We start from the raw sequence: 15221 nt of genomic DNA on the forward strand, positions 1-15221 counted from the left end.
ATCCTTGTCCTGAATTTCCTGTCCATCAAGAGACTCTATATTGTTGAACTTGTCTAAATCTGGAAACTAAGTAAGAAGTCATGTCTCTCCAGTTTGGTGCTCAAATCAAGTTCCTGGTTCTTTTTATATAGATGAAGTAATATTTTCATAGGCTGTGATCTATTTAATTCCTACAGACACTGTGATCAATTAGCCTCCACTAAAGTTCCTTGCTAGTCAAAACAATCTGGTTACCATTTTGTTCCTATTGTCCATTATAGTAAATGCATCAACCTGTCTCTTGTAATTAATCATTGCCAATTGGCCTTTATCATTCTGGGATCCCATTGAAATCAAGGGGCCAATTTCAGTGATGGTATCTTCTATCATCACTCCGACCTACAGAAGACAGCCATTGCAGAACTTTGTAAAGAAACTGATAGCACCTCATTAATGTATTTCTCAAGGCCTTAGTGGAGGGCGTGACCTCTGAGCTCTCTCAGAAGACACAGTTGGGGTGGGGTGGATGTTCAGACCACAGTTTATATATCCATTCCAACATTCCAATTTTCCTAAGTCTTTGGATCCCTCCTTTTACTTTAATCCAGGGAAATTCTGGCATCTTAACCTCGTTGAATGTAGGTTATAGCTGGATTCAAGTTTCAATCATCAAAGAAAACTGTTAAATACACTTCTCGCTGCAAGACTCTCTAGAAACTGATATGATGACTCATATTGATACATTTGGTTTAGTTCAGTGCTTGATATTCCATCCTCTATGGTCTAATAACCTTAAAATCCAACACTACTTCAGTTTCTGTCACTAAAAATTAGCAACATTTTGCAACTATTTTGAAATCTAAACTATTTCTTTCCATATTAGACTTTGTACTTGTCCCCCTGGAGCAAACTGAGATTTGATTTTAGTTATAGCTCTAGAAGTGATGAGAAGTGGTTTGGTGGGTCTTGAGGTTATTATAGGGTCTTCATACAAGTCTCCTCAGACACAGGAAGGCAGACTGCTCCAAGATTCTCAGCTTTTCCCGAGTTCAACTAATTCCGAGGCTCAGAGTCCTTCTTCCTACCAATCAATGCTCTAACTTTCACAGATGAGATTTGTGAGTCTATGAATTCAATTTAGGTTGTAATTCTGCAACCCACAGAACTGAATTTTGGGTCAAGGTCAGCTATGAAACTATAAGAAATAACTGATTATTTTAGGGCCACTATAGACGCTCCCTGATTCTCTGTGACTTGAGCTGTATTAAATACCTAAGTGTGTCACTTTCTGTAGGCTTTCCAGTGCACTCAGAAGCATCACTGCTACTGTAACAGACATGGAGTCAGCGGGCTCCAGAGAGCACTTCCTCACAGTCAGCTTCAGGTGACTAAGTACGATGCTGCAGCACACCAAGGATTTCTAATACCCAATTTCCCCATCACTACTGTGTTTAAAGCTAAGGACATGGCCAAACCAACCACAGAATTTCATTTAGAGGGGCCATTTCCTGGGACCACTTCTGGTTCCAAAAATCATATCAGTCAGAGTCCATTAGTAAAACAGAATAATACCATGTTATATATTTTATCAGAAAGAATTTTCTTTTTCAAGATGGAGTTTCACTCTTGTTGCCCAGGCTGGAGTGCAAGGGAGCAATCTCGGCTCACTGCAACCTCTGCCTCCTGGGTTCAAGGATTCTCCTGCCTCAGCCTCCCAAGTAGCTGGGATTACAAGCATGCGCCAACACACCTGGCTAATTTTTTTGCATTTTTAGTAGAGAGGGGGTTTCACCATGTGGGTCAGGCTGGTCTCGAACTCCTGGCCTCAAGTGATCCACCCACTTCAGCCTCCCAAAGTGCTGGGATTACAGGCATGAGCCACCGCGCCTGGCCACCAGAAAGAATTTAAGGAATATAAGGAATTGGTTAAATGAATGTTTAAGAACTAAGATGAAAAGATGATACAACACTGAAGTAACACAGAGGTAACTGCTGAAAGCAGTTACAATCCCTGGAACTGGAGAAACCAGGCAAAGAAATTTGGGGTTATCAGAATTTAGATTTTTAGAGGAAGGGACTTACAGATTTGGGACCCAGACCTCTGAGGACAGAACACCATCCCTGTGCTGCTAGTACCTCTGAGGGTAGTTCTGGGCGTGTGTCAGGGACTGGAACACTGGAACACTGAAAAAGAGTCAGGGACTGAAACCAACTGATATTACCTGGAGTGAAGACAGTGTTGGGCAACACTGCCAGGGACAATGGAGCAGAGAAGAATCTTCTCTCCTGCTCTTGCCTTCAACCTCCCTCTAGTGGCCCATATTGGTATATCTACCAGCTAGCCAAGTAGTTTGCAGAGTCCCAGTCCCAGCATCACGGAGCAAATACAGAAGCATGGGATTAGAGCTGAAAGGCCGTAAGTGAATAAGCCAAAAGGTATGTCTCTGAATATATTGTGCATACACATATCATATCATGTGCATGCACACACACAAACATCTTGGTACACAGCATTCTAGCATTAAAAATATTTTTTTTCGCCGGGCGAGGTGGTTCACGCCTGTAATCCCAGCACTTTGGGAGGCCGAAGTGGGGGGATCACCTGAGGTCAGGAGTTTGAGACCAGACTGGCCAACAACGCGAAACCCCGTCTCTACTAAAAACCCAAAAATTAGCCAGCCATGGTGGGCGCCTGTAATCCCAATTACTTGGAAGGCTGAGGCAGGATAATCATTTGTTCCCAGGAAGTGGAGGTTGCAGTGAGCCGAGATAGTGTCACTGCACTCCAGCCTGGGTGACAGAGTGAGACTCTGCCTCAAAAAAAGTAAAATAAATAAAATAAGTAAATAAATAAATAAAAATAATACATAATTTATTCTCATTACAACAGCAATACTTTTTTAAAAATATAAAAAAATAAGCTCATAGAAGAAAAAATACCTATCCTACTGCCAGAAAAATGACCATTGTTATAACCTTCATTTAGATCCTTCTAGACCTTTTCCTCAATGTATGGCTATGTATTTTTTTCAAGGAATGACATACAGTTTTCTGAACTGCTTAAAAAAAACTTAATGTATCATTAATAATTGCTCACATTAATACATATTTATTTACAGCAGCGGGTTTCAAACTGTTCTAGGAAATATCTTGGGCGAGTACCTCAGGAAACGGCCCCTCAAAATTGCCTTAATGGGAGGGCCTTGCATTCCCCCATACATCCTTAACCACTGCAATCTTGCTTTTATATATTTGTTTTACATAGTAGGTTTCTATATAAGATTTTGTGGAGAATAAAAAATTCCACTGCCAAAATATTAGAAAGTAATTGAATTATTGTGAGGATACAATGTCACTTTCCTTTTTTATGATTACAACAAAGGATAACTTTGCACCTAAATTTTTTGTGTGAAGCCCTAGTAACACCAGACACCATGCTTTTTACTCTTTGTCTATTTGATAGAAGCTAAAAATTATTTTAATTTGTATTTCATGAATTACTAATGAGATGGCCAAGGTTTTACATTTAATGGTCATTTGTGCCTGTGACAGCCTTTTTTTTTTTTGCAGTCTAGAGATTTGTTTACAGTAGGGCCCTAAAACCTTACTTCTAATATACATAGCCTGTGCTTTTTCCATGTCCCCTGATTCAAGGAAGCTCGGATTTCAACATCCATTGCTCATCCAGAACACCATCTCCCTGCCCTCCTCCACTCTTGGTAATGATCTCAAATCCTCCTCCACTGAGAACCCAGAAGCTGTCCATCACTCCATCCCAAATAGATCCATATCTATACTATCTTTATTTTTCTTCCTGGCTCAGATAATAAAAGGTTTTGATAGTTAAGTCAACTCCTTTACTTCAGCACTTGATTCCATCCCTGCTTGTCTCTTCTGGTTCCTAGGATGGTGTCTGGCAAAAAACTGATGCTCAGAAACTTTGTTGAATGAGTAATGGGTCTTTCTCCATCAATTCTCTCCTATTTTTTTTATATCCAGCTTCTTTCACACTTTGAATTCTTCCCTTTAGCCTATATATATGTTTGATCAAGTCATTTTCCATCTGTGATGGTCAGCTTTATGTGTCAACTTGGCTAGGCTGTAGTACCCAGTTATTCAATCAAATATTAGCTTAGGTGTTGCTGTGAAGGTATTCTGTAGAAGTGATTAATGTCTACAGCCAGTTGATTTTATGTAAAGGGGATTATTCTGGGTAATGTGGGTGAGCCTGATCCAATCAGTTGAAAGGCCTAAAGAATAGAACTTAGGTTTTCCTGAAGATGTGAAGAAGGAAGAAATTCCACCTGCGGACTTCCTCTTCAGCTTCTGCCTGAGAGTTTCCAGCCTTATGAATTTCAGACTTTCCTATATGACCCCTACAATGGTATAAGTCAATTTATTTCTGTAAATCCCTTTACATATTCTACTGTTTCTCTTTGGCTGGTGGAATCCTGACTGGTACACTATCCTTAAAATCAGAACAAAACAAAACAATACTCTTCTTGATCCTGCATCTCTCTGTCACCAATAAACTCCATTTTCCCTCCTATCTAAGCTACTAAAAATATTGTTTTATATTCACTGTCTCTACTTCATCCCTTTGCAATCACTTTTGAGCTATAGTCCCATTTATTCAACTGGTGAACTGCACATTTTCTCGTGGATAGCCATGGACAATCTCAAACTCAGTATATCGAAAGTTATCTTATTACCCTTGCCACCTACCTAAATCTATTCTTCTTCTGAATGTCATATTTCAAACTTCAGGTAAAAATCTGGAAGTCATTTGTATTAGTCCATTCTCACATTATTATAAAGAACTACCTGAGATTGGGTAATTTATAAATAAAAGAAGTTTAATTGACTCACAGTTCTGCAGGCAGTACAGGAAGCACAACTGGGGAAGCCTCAGGAAACTTACAATCATGGAGGAAGGTGAAGGGGAAGCAGGCACATCTTACATGGCCAGAGAAGGAGAGCGAGCGAGCAAAGAGGGAGGTGCTACACACTTTTAAACAACCAGATGTCCTGAGAACTCACTATCATGAGAACAGCAAGGGAGATTTCTGCCCCCACTATCCAATTGCATCCCACAAGGCCCCTCCTCCAACACTGGGGGTTATAATTCGACATGAGATTTGGGTAGGGACACAGACCCAAACCATATCATCATTCTAGACATGTAAATATGTAAATAGGTTGAGCATCTTTAAACTGAAAATCCAAAATCTGAAGTGCTCCAAAATGCCAAACTTTTTGAGTACTGACATGATGATGTGAGTTACCCTGAACACATTAATTTTCACAGTATTAATGGTATATCTTTTTTTTTTTACTATTAAGCACATATGTGTGAATAAGTAGAAGAAAATGGTTGCTTAACAGCAGCATATAGGCTGGGTGCAGTGGCTCACACCTGTAATCCCAGCACTTTGTGAGGCCAAGGTGGGTGGATCACAAGGTCAGCAGATCGAGACTATCCTGGCTAACATGGTGAAACCCCGTCTCTCCTAAAAATACAAAAAAAATTAGCCAGGCGTGGTGGTGGGCACCTGTAGTCCCAGCTACTCGGGAGGCTGAGACAGGAGAATGGTGTGAACTTGTGAGGCGGAGCTTGCAGTGAGCCGGGATCGCGCCACTGCACTCCAGCCTGGGCAACAGAGTGAGAGTCTATCTCAAAAAACAAACAAACAAACAAACAAACAAAAAAACAGTAGCATATAAATTCAGAGTCAGGAATGATGTTGACACCAAACAACCACAGATTGTCCACATGGGTGATTGAGATGTACACAAACTTTGTTTCATGCACAAAATTACTAAAAATATTCTATAAAAGTTTCTTCAGGCCATGTGTTTAAGGTAGATATGAAACATAAATAAATTTCATGTTTATACTTGGGTCCCATACCCAAGATATCTCATGTATAGTTGCAAGTATTCCAAAATCTTAAAAAAATTGGAAATCTGAAACAATTTTGGTCCCAAGCATTTCAGATAAGGGATACTCTCAACCCATGCTAGACATCTAAATAAGTCATACTATCTATATCCAGTAGAAATGCTTGAAGGTTTGGGTCTTCATTATTTCTGGCCTTAGCTTTTGTAATAGAACAGATGGGCCTGGTCTCCTTACTTACAACCTCTTCCCTCCCAAATCTGTTCTCCAGAGTGCTCTTCTTCTGAGGCAAGGTGACAAAAATTGCTCTGCCTAAGACTCAGTGAGTGACTCCTTTATCACCTATAGCAAAGATACATCAACCTAGACTATCATCACAAAGACCTTTTCAAAACAGCCCCACTCAGAACTAATGAGTAAGAATTTTCAAGCGGGACCTGAAAATCTCTATTTTTAAGTTATCCAGGCAATTTTGATAATCAGCCAGGTTTCTGAACTACTGGTCTTCAGGTAAAAAGCCAAATTCTTCCCATGATCTGACTGACACCACTATTCCCAGCTCCATCCCTCAGCACAAATCATGTCCCAGCAGTACCAACTCAGGACTAGTGATTCTTCAAACCCATGCTCCTTAAAACCTCTCTGTAGGAATATCCTTTTTCCTTTAACTGCCTGGGGAGTTCCTATTCATCCTTCAAAAGACTCTATTCAAGCATCATCCAACCTCGTATACAGCCAATAAATACCTACTGAGGCCCTACTACATGACAGGCTCTGAACTAAGCATTGAGATAGAAAGACCAGTTAGCTATGTCAGTGGTAGTTCTTGCTTTCAGTAGGTTCATATGCCATTGGAGAAATAGACATGAAAGTAAACAAAGAAATACAATACAGTGAGGTAAATTCTGTGAGAGAGGCTGTGGTAGGCTGAATAAAGATCCCTCCACCTCCCACCCAAAGATGTTCACATGCTAATTTCCATAATCTGTAAATATGTTACCTTGCACTGAGCAGGGATTTTGTAGCTATATCACCTTGAGATTTCAGCACCCCAGCATTTTTTTTTTCTTTTGTGCATGAAATAATGAAAATTTTGATCAGGCCCTGGCTTGCTTGTACATGTTAACCACTCGCTTTTTTGCCCAGTATTCCTTGTTCCCACAATGTAATTATAAACTGCTGATGTACTGTTTCTTTGTCAAGCAGAAGGAGATAACTTCAGGGCCATAAGAATAGTTTACAGAAGGAATGAATTCCTTGAAGGACATTGCAACCAGCTGCCATATACATACGGCTGCACAAGGTGTTATCTGAAACGGAAGAAACACAGACTTTTCCCTTGGATTCCTCGAAACTCCCTCTCCATTACTCTCTAGCTTCATAAAAACTCCCTGATTCTTTTTTGTTACTGTGGATCTGAGAGATCTTGCTCTCTTGCCCTCTCACTTTAGTCAAATCGAATAAATATTTCTCTATCTCCAAGCACCAGTATCTCAATATTTGGCATCAGCTGCCCATCGGGTACATGAGCCTGAATTTGGAGTTCTAAAACAGATGCGATTAAGTTAAAGATTCTGAGATGGAGTGACTATCCTGATTATCTTGATGGGCTCAATGTAATCACAAGGGTGTTTTTAAGAGGGAGGCAGGCAGGAGGGTGAAAGAGAGAGAGGAAGAGGAGGAGACTGAAAAATGTCATGCTGACAATGAAGGTGGAGGATAGTGAAATGAGCCGAGGAATGAAGGCAGCCTCTAGAAGCTGGAAAAGGAAAGGAAATGAATTCTTCTCTAGAGATTCCGGAAGGAACCAGCCCTGCCAACTTCAGTCCAATGAAATTAATCTTGGACTTCTGACCTCCAGAAATGTAAAATAACTTCTACTTATTTCAAGCCATTAAGTTTCTGGTAATTTGTTACAGCAGCAATAGAAAACTAATGCACAGGCCAACATAGGGCACTGTGGTAATACATTAAAGGGGAATCTGTATCAAGTTATGGAGTGAGGATGGGGTGTTTAGGAAGAATTACCCAAAGTGACGACCCCAGAGCTGAGGAAAAGAGATTGTGTTTCCAAAGATGACCCAGGTAGAGTAAGTAGATGATGTGTAAAGGCGCACAGAAAGAGCATGGAAAGTGTTTCAATAAAGTAAGACTGCTTGCATGAAATAGTAGTAATAACATCAACAATATTAACTACGGTAAATGTTTATTGTTTGTATGCCAGGAGTGCCTTGGCATCTTACAAGTCTGTGAGATTGATACTATTATTATCATCTTCATTTTACCCACAGGGATACTAAGGTCTGGAGGAGGAGGTAAGTAAATTTCCTGAGATCACCGAGCTAGTAAACAGCAAAGCTAGAACTAGAACCTTGGCAGTCTGTTTCCAAAACTCAGTTTTTCTAATACGTTACTGTGGGAGTCTTAAGAACTTAAGGGGGCATTAGCATGGCTGAGGATAAATGAATTATTAGAAAGATATTAATGAGGTAAGGATCACTAGAGCTTGGAATATGATCTTGTCTTGGAGACTGACAAAAGTGGGAATGACAGACAGGTGTCTTCCAAGTTTCTTTGATGTGATCTCGGTTTTGCTGTGGTTCAAGACATAAAGGAGCCTTCCTTTACCACTCAAAGCAAATCACTGCTTCTTCGCTACAAATTCCACACCTTGCATAAACCTCTTCATTTCATTTCTTCCTTTTTCCCCTAATGTCTGAGGCAGAGTTGGGGGTACACAATTCTGGGCCTCATTTTCCATATTTGTAAAATGCCTAGAAGTATTTAATAGTTCCAAACTTGGTTGTGCTTCCGAATCCCCTGCTCTAAGTTTAAACAAAACGCAGATTCCTCACCCCATTCTCAGAGATTCTGTTGGTTAGTATTGGGATGGGGCTTTTTTTCCCCCATGATTCTACGCGGCCACGTGTTGGTAACCAGCGTACAGATGACTGCGTCCTTCCCAGTCCCACGCGTTTACTCGGAAGGCAGCCTCCGGCCCGGCTCCTGGCCCCGCCCGAGCCCCACCCCCTGCTCCCTTTCGGCCCGGACTGGGTCCCATTGCCCCACCTCCGGTCGCTCGACGTGCTCTCGCGTAGCTCCGTCTTTCTTAAGTCACCCCGCCTCGCAAGATGGCTGCGGTGCTGCCGGGCCCGGAGCCGTGGAACCGTGTGAGAATCCCTAGGGCGGGGAACCGCAGCGCAGTGACAGTGCAGAACCCCGGCGCGGCCCTTGGTGAGTGAGGCGCCGGGCGAGGAGGGGGGAACGTTTCCGGGGGAGGCCGCCAGGCCTGGCCGGCGCCGGTGGTACCGGGACTTCCCGGGCCCGGGGGACGCTGGGAAGGGGCGCGGGGCATGTAGGGGTCGAGCGGTCCCAGCACTTTGCTGGTGTAGCTTGTAGGGCCTCTGGCTTCGCATTCCTTCATGGAACCAGCTGTGCTAACGCAGGGCTTGGCTGGAGAGATGAAGGACCAAGGCTTAACCGTGCGCTGAGGGGGCGGAGAGAGGTGGACTCAGCTGGTGCCGGGGAACAGTGTTGCCTGGGAACCCTTGCTCACCCGGGTCTTGGGAGTCTTGTTTACCCTTCCGTCCATTTCCCCTTTCCGTCTTTTTCCTGTCCCCGAGGAGCGGTGGACGTCACCTAAGCACTGGGACTCAAACTACAATCTTTTCGGACCTCTATCTGCTTATCTGTGAAATAGAGCTAGTTCTACTCCTCACAGGGGCTTTGGGAATATCTAATGATGTAATTTAGGAGACAGTGCACTGTAAATGACAGTGTTTTACCACCTAAATGGATGGTATTTGTTAGGGTGAAGGGCATATAGTAGGTAGGAGCCTGGCGCAGGAGCCAGGTTGTTTGGGTTTGAATACTAGCTCTACCCTTTGCTGGAGCTTGAGGGAGTCATTGAAACTTTCTGTGCCTCACTGATCTCACTTTCAAGTGGAGATAAAAGTAGTACCTTCCTCATAGGGCTGTTTGGGGGGGATGAAAGAGTTGATAATGTAGAGAAAGCGTTTGGGACACTGCTTGGCGTGGTAAATGAACACTCAAATGGAAGCTGTTATGAATGTTAAATACGTAGCTCCGGGGCCCAAGGGAGAGAATACAGTCATGGGTTCTTTGTTTCTGGTTGGGCTGGTAAAGCCCTTTCCTCATCCCTGTTTTCACTAGAGACAAACTAAAAACCATGGCTTTAAGCTGCAAAAAGCCTAAAACAAAACAGAACAGAACAACAAAATAAGGCGGGCTGGACAAGGTTGACTTAGATAATCACATCCCCTTTCCCATATATCCATCCTACACACTTTACAGATTATCCCATCTATCCTTCCTGCACACTTTACAGATTAATATTCCCTCTATTCAAAAATTCTTTAACAACTCCTATTAGGCCTGGGAAATTCACCAACTCGCTACCCATCCCCGAGGCAGCCCATTCTGTCTTCAGATAGTTGTTGGGACAGTAAGAAAATTCTTGTTAGGTAGCAACCAGCCTTTACTTCCATCTAGAATGCTAGTGCTGCCTTTAGAGCCATAAATAACACATGAACTACGTCTTAGGGACTACTACAGATTTTCAGACTAGGAAGCATCTGCTGATGAGCACCCGGGGTTCAGTCAGGCGTTCATCAAATAATACGATTTCCAGTTACTGTGGTGGTTTTTCTTTTCTGAATATGTTTGTGTCTCTCTTAAAGTGATATCCAAACACAGAAGCCTTGATTTTGAAGACTGTGAATTTATTCATTCGTCTTGCTTTTGGGCATAGCAACATGGGGAGTTAGAGAATTATTACACATGTTGTGACATGTGCCCCACCTTCAAGGTGGGGGCTTAAGTGTACACATGAGGCGTAAGTGTACACCAAATCGCTGACAGCAAAGTATTCATATGAAAGATTATTAAACCATGATAAAATGCAATGTAAAGATATAGCTTCTTGTTTAACAGATGTTCTCTTAATGATTTCCTGGACTTTATATCATCTGTTACCATTTTCCAACTTCTCTTGTACTTAGAATCCTTACGTTCTTATAGTTGAGACTGATTACATTAGTTTTTGATTCCTTTAAAACAAATAAGGAAAGATGCTTTTTTTCAGTGTGTTTTTAATATAATATACTTAATGTAGAAATACATACTAAATCTTATTAGTTGTCTCTGCTTCAGACCTTTGCATTGCAGGTGTAATTAAAGAATGCCATCTCGTCACACTGTCGCTGAAGAGCCAAACCTTAGATGCAGAAACAGATGTGTTATGTGCAGTACTTTACAGCAACCACAACAGAATGGGCCACCACAAACCCCATTTGGCCCTCAAACAGGTGAGGAAGCCCGGTAGGTGAGACCCAACCTGTTCACTTGAAAATGTAGATCACACTGCCACTTACTATATTGCTATTTATGGAAATCTTGTGGAAATCTCAGAAAATTACTTGTGTTTTATAGGCCTGTAGCCCATAGTTACATGTGCATTTTTCTTTTTTTTCCTGAAAGCATTTCAGCATTTCAAAAAGTAACTTTTGTTAGAAAAAAAGTATGTTTAGATTAATTCTTTCCCAGTCTTGTTTCTAATAGGCAAGTAAACATTTTCTTCATTATATATAATCTATAACAACAGTGCCTTTGCCCAGCTCAAAGATTAAGTGATTTGAGCAAGACAAAATGTTGGACATTAAGAAACAGTTCCCTGGGCATAAACAAAATGCTAAAATTATTTTTTAAAAAACTTGTCTACTTACTATAGGGTACATAATCTAATTGGTGGTATGTTAGAGTAAATGGGTACATAGCAAGTTGTGGTGTAAACTGGTTTCATGTAATGTTTGGAGCTTAAGACAAAATTGGGCCCTCCAGCTCAGGGGCTACACCATAGAGTAGAGCCTCTCTTAAGCTGGCTTCCTGATATGCTAATTCATTCATTCACTTACTTAATTCTGCAAGTATTTTCTAGAAGTTCAGAAGGCTATCCATTGTGTGACAGGGCTACCTTGCAAGTATTTTTGAACTTTCTGTGTGCCAGGCATTCTGCTTAGTGCTGTGTATGGAGGAGTGAAAAAGGTAGACATAGTCTCTAACCTTATAGATGCATGCTTTCTGGTTAGTTTTCTACCCCTAGTACTTAAAGCAAACAGGGTGAAGATTTCATCAAAGAAAGATCTGGGATCATGGTCTTTCCCTAAATTTTCCATTCTAGGGTGGCTTTTATCTTTTTCAGAGTTTTTTTAATCCAAAAGCAAGCTTGCTAACCCTCAAAGTGAATGTATTTCTCCTTCTAGCTTCTGGGTTGTGAATAATCACCCTGTCATAAAAATTTGGCATTCTCTAGTCTCTCTTACGTAGCTCTCCCATCTAGGCAGTCCGTAAGACAAAACTTCCTCTGCATCTGGTCCCCTCTTCAGTTCTGGCTGCCATTTTCCTTTCTTAGACCTTGTCAACTTTTAGTTGTCTTACTATCATAACTGATGTTTCCTCCTTCAGCTTTTCCTAAGTTCTGGCATATTCTAAATATTAAAACTAGGTTAATCATCTGAAAACACAACTTTGATTTTTAGTTGTTCTCCATTGTGTCCTGAGTAAAGACCAAACTTCTTAGTTTGGCTTGCGAGATCTGTGATCTGGCCTCTTCAGTCTTCTTAGTTCAGGCTTCTCTCTTGCGTTCAGATAGATTATATTCCAGCCAACCTGGACTCTTAACAGACCTGCATGCTCACTGTGTTTGTTCCTACTTCTGAGTTTGCTTACCTGGTTCTGTATGTTTAGAATGCCCAGCCTCACCATGTCTGCCTGTTAAAGGCCTTCCTATCCTCTAAGTCCCATTTTAAGCCTTTCTGGCAGTGATAATCTATGTTATAGTAATCTCATTTTAAGTTGTATTTTTCTGATTATTACTGAAGTTGCTTTTTTTTTTTTAAATTCTTGGCTATTTGGGCCTCCTCTTTGTACTTCTCTTATAGCATTTAATATAGTCTGTGTCATGGTAAAGTTATTTGTGTATATATTTTATATTCTATGTGATCCGTGAAGTGGGAAACGTGTTTTATGCTTATGTTACTGCCGCAGCTGCTATTACCACTTCTACTACTGCCTTACAACTGCTTAATATTTCACAGTTTTCAGAGAACTTTCATGTAAGTACTAAAATCAGCCTGTCTCTAAACATTCCCCTAAATGGAACACAGAAAATAGTTTTGATTCCTGTTCTGTGGAGTACATGTAGGGTATGCTGGGAGATAAAGTGGTATTAGAAACTTCCCTATCTCTAGTTGCTAAAAATCTAGTAGTAAAAATAGGAAGACGTGTAAAATATTTAATTAAATGCTAAAATAAAAACAGACCCTATTTAAAATTGCAATCTTCTCAGCACTCCTTCTCTGCCTTATTTTTCTTCATAGCACTTAACACCACCTGCCATTGATTGACTGCCTTTCTCTCCCAGCTATAATGTAAGCTCCACAAGGGCAATGTATTTTGTCCCTTTTGTTTACCGCTATAATCCAGTTCTTAGAACAGTGTTCAGTCAGCACTCAATAGCATTTTTAATTTTTTTTAAAAAAAAGCTAAGAGCCATGCATTGTGCAAAATGCTGTAGGAATTCTGTAGTCCTCAGGAATAACACAAAGGGCAGCATGGGACTGCATCTAGACAGATACAAAAATTTGGATGGGCATTGATACTGGCAACAAGAGTATCTTGCCAGAGCTGCAAATATACTTCTAGAAATTGAACCAAGGTTATGGATTCTGTTTTAACAACGATTTTCAGAACAATGGAGGGAACAATCCTTAAATTCTTTAGGGTCAGCTCCTATCTTTTTCAGTTTTCAAGTCTGGACACCATCCTTTGAGGGAGATATTGACAAACCCAGATGGTAAAGCACTTGGAAAACATAGTAAGTGAACTGCGGTTCAAAAGGAAACAAAAGAGAAAAAATCTCGAGTGAGAAGGGAGGAAGAGAGAAGATGCAGGGGAACATAAGAACAAGCTTCATCTACTCAAAGAATATATTTGTTCAGTGATTAAAGCCAATCATTTTCCTCACCTCTGTGGTACTTTATAGACTGTTGAAATTTAGTAGTTAATAATTTGCTATCTTGTTTTAATAGTTTCACTATTAAAAATCACGTTGTCGGCCAGGCGTGGTGGCTCATGCCTGTAATCCCAGCACTTTGGGAGGCCAAGGTGGGCGGATCACAAGATCAGGAGATCGAGACCATCCTGGCTAAGATGGTGAAACCCCGTCTCTACTAAAAATAAAAAAATTAGCCGGGCGTGGTGGCGGGCGCCTGTAGTCCCAGCTACTTGGAAGGCTGAGGCAGGAGAATGGCGTGAACCCAGGAGGCGGAGCTTGCAGTGAGCCGAGATCATGGTACTGCACTGCAGCCTGGGCGACAGAGTGAGACTCTGTCTCAAAAAAAAAAAAAAAAAAAACTTGTTGTCTCAGCAAAATTATAATCTTGAGAATAACCTATACTCGTTTTGGTCCCTTTTATAACATCAAGCTCATTGTGGCATATAGTAATTTCTTAGGAGTCACCTGATTTTAAAAATGTGTTTGGCTGGGTAAATTCCAAATTTTAACTAGAAGCAATTGCTTGCACTTTGGATTTCTCTACCCTGAAAAAAATAAGGTATTCTGTGATATTTAGCATATTTCCATACTTTGAAAATCTAGAACTCTTTGCTTTCCTGGTCATAATCAGTGACCCTGTCTGCATTATATACACATGAATTTGAACTGCTCTTCTTCTTTCAGGTTGAGCAATGTTTAAAGCGTTTGAAAAGCATGAATTTGGAGGGTTCAATTCAAGACCTGTTTGAGTTGTTTTCTTCCAAGTAAGTAAGTGGTCCAGTTGCTTTGTGATGTGGTGGGCTGGGAACTCAATGTCTTGTGATCTCCCTTTGGATTTCTCTATGCTTGCTGTTGGAATATAACCAATTATACCTCAGCTGTATAAATTTTGTTTTAATGTGGGGCACCTGGTGTTTGTGGTAATCTTCTGACATTGATCTATGGGAGTGACTGGTGTGACATTGAAATCTGGGTCATGGTAGATTATATTAAAACATCAGTGGGCTGTTATTGTGCATAACTACCTCAAATTGAGCTTAAAGCAAGTCTTCACTTGAAAACTGCTATAGAAATGCTTTATATTTAAAAATGAAAGTAATGGGAGCTTGCACATAGCTGAAAATGTGAAGGGTCGCCCAGGGAGGACATGGAAGCTCTGTGCTTCTTCTGCCATACCTTGCCCTATGCATCTCTTTATTTCAATCCTTTGTCATATCCTTTATAATAAACTGGTAAATGTAAAAAAAAAAAAAAAACCTTTTTTTTTAA

At 40.9% G+C, this 15221-nt stretch overlaps 1 protein-coding gene and 1 long non-coding RNA gene across 9 annotated transcripts in view; one reads left to right on the plus strand and one right to left on the minus strand.

The window, feature by feature from the left end:
* The window catches only part of LOC129058477 (uncharacterized), a 101275-nt gene extending 92209 nt beyond the window's left edge, over positions 1–9066 (minus strand). Inside the window, exon 1 of the long non-coding RNA XR_008523602.1 lies at positions 8948–9066. This is a non-coding gene — a long non-coding RNA (uncharacterized LOC129058477). The remainder of the gene's footprint in view (positions 1–8947) is intronic.
* NEPRO (nucleolus and neural progenitor protein) overlaps positions 1–15221 on the plus strand; it is an 83341-nt gene that overhangs the window by 59606 nt on the left and 8514 nt on the right. For 4 of the 8 annotated variants that reach the window (XM_054551519.2, XM_054551522.2, XM_054551520.2 and 1 more), the window contains 2 exons: positions 11051–11205; positions 14637–14716. In XM_054551519.2, coding sequence (XP_054407494.1) covers positions 11170–11205; positions 14637–14716 — 116 coding nt within the window. In that variant the 5' untranslated portion in view covers positions 11051–11169. Of the gene's footprint in view, positions 1–8993; positions 9113–9246; positions 9384–11050; positions 11206–14636; positions 14721–15221 lie in introns of those variants that run through there. The other 4 variants (XM_002813282.6, XM_024244593.3, XM_054551523.2 and 1 more) reach the window with 3 other exon arrangements.

This window comes from Pongo abelii, chromosome 2 (assembly GCF_028885655.2).
Source record: "Pongo abelii isolate AG06213 chromosome 2, NHGRI_mPonAbe1-v2.0_pri, whole genome shotgun sequence".
Taxonomy (NCBI): domain Eukaryota; kingdom Metazoa; phylum Chordata; class Mammalia; order Primates; family Hominidae; genus Pongo; species Pongo abelii.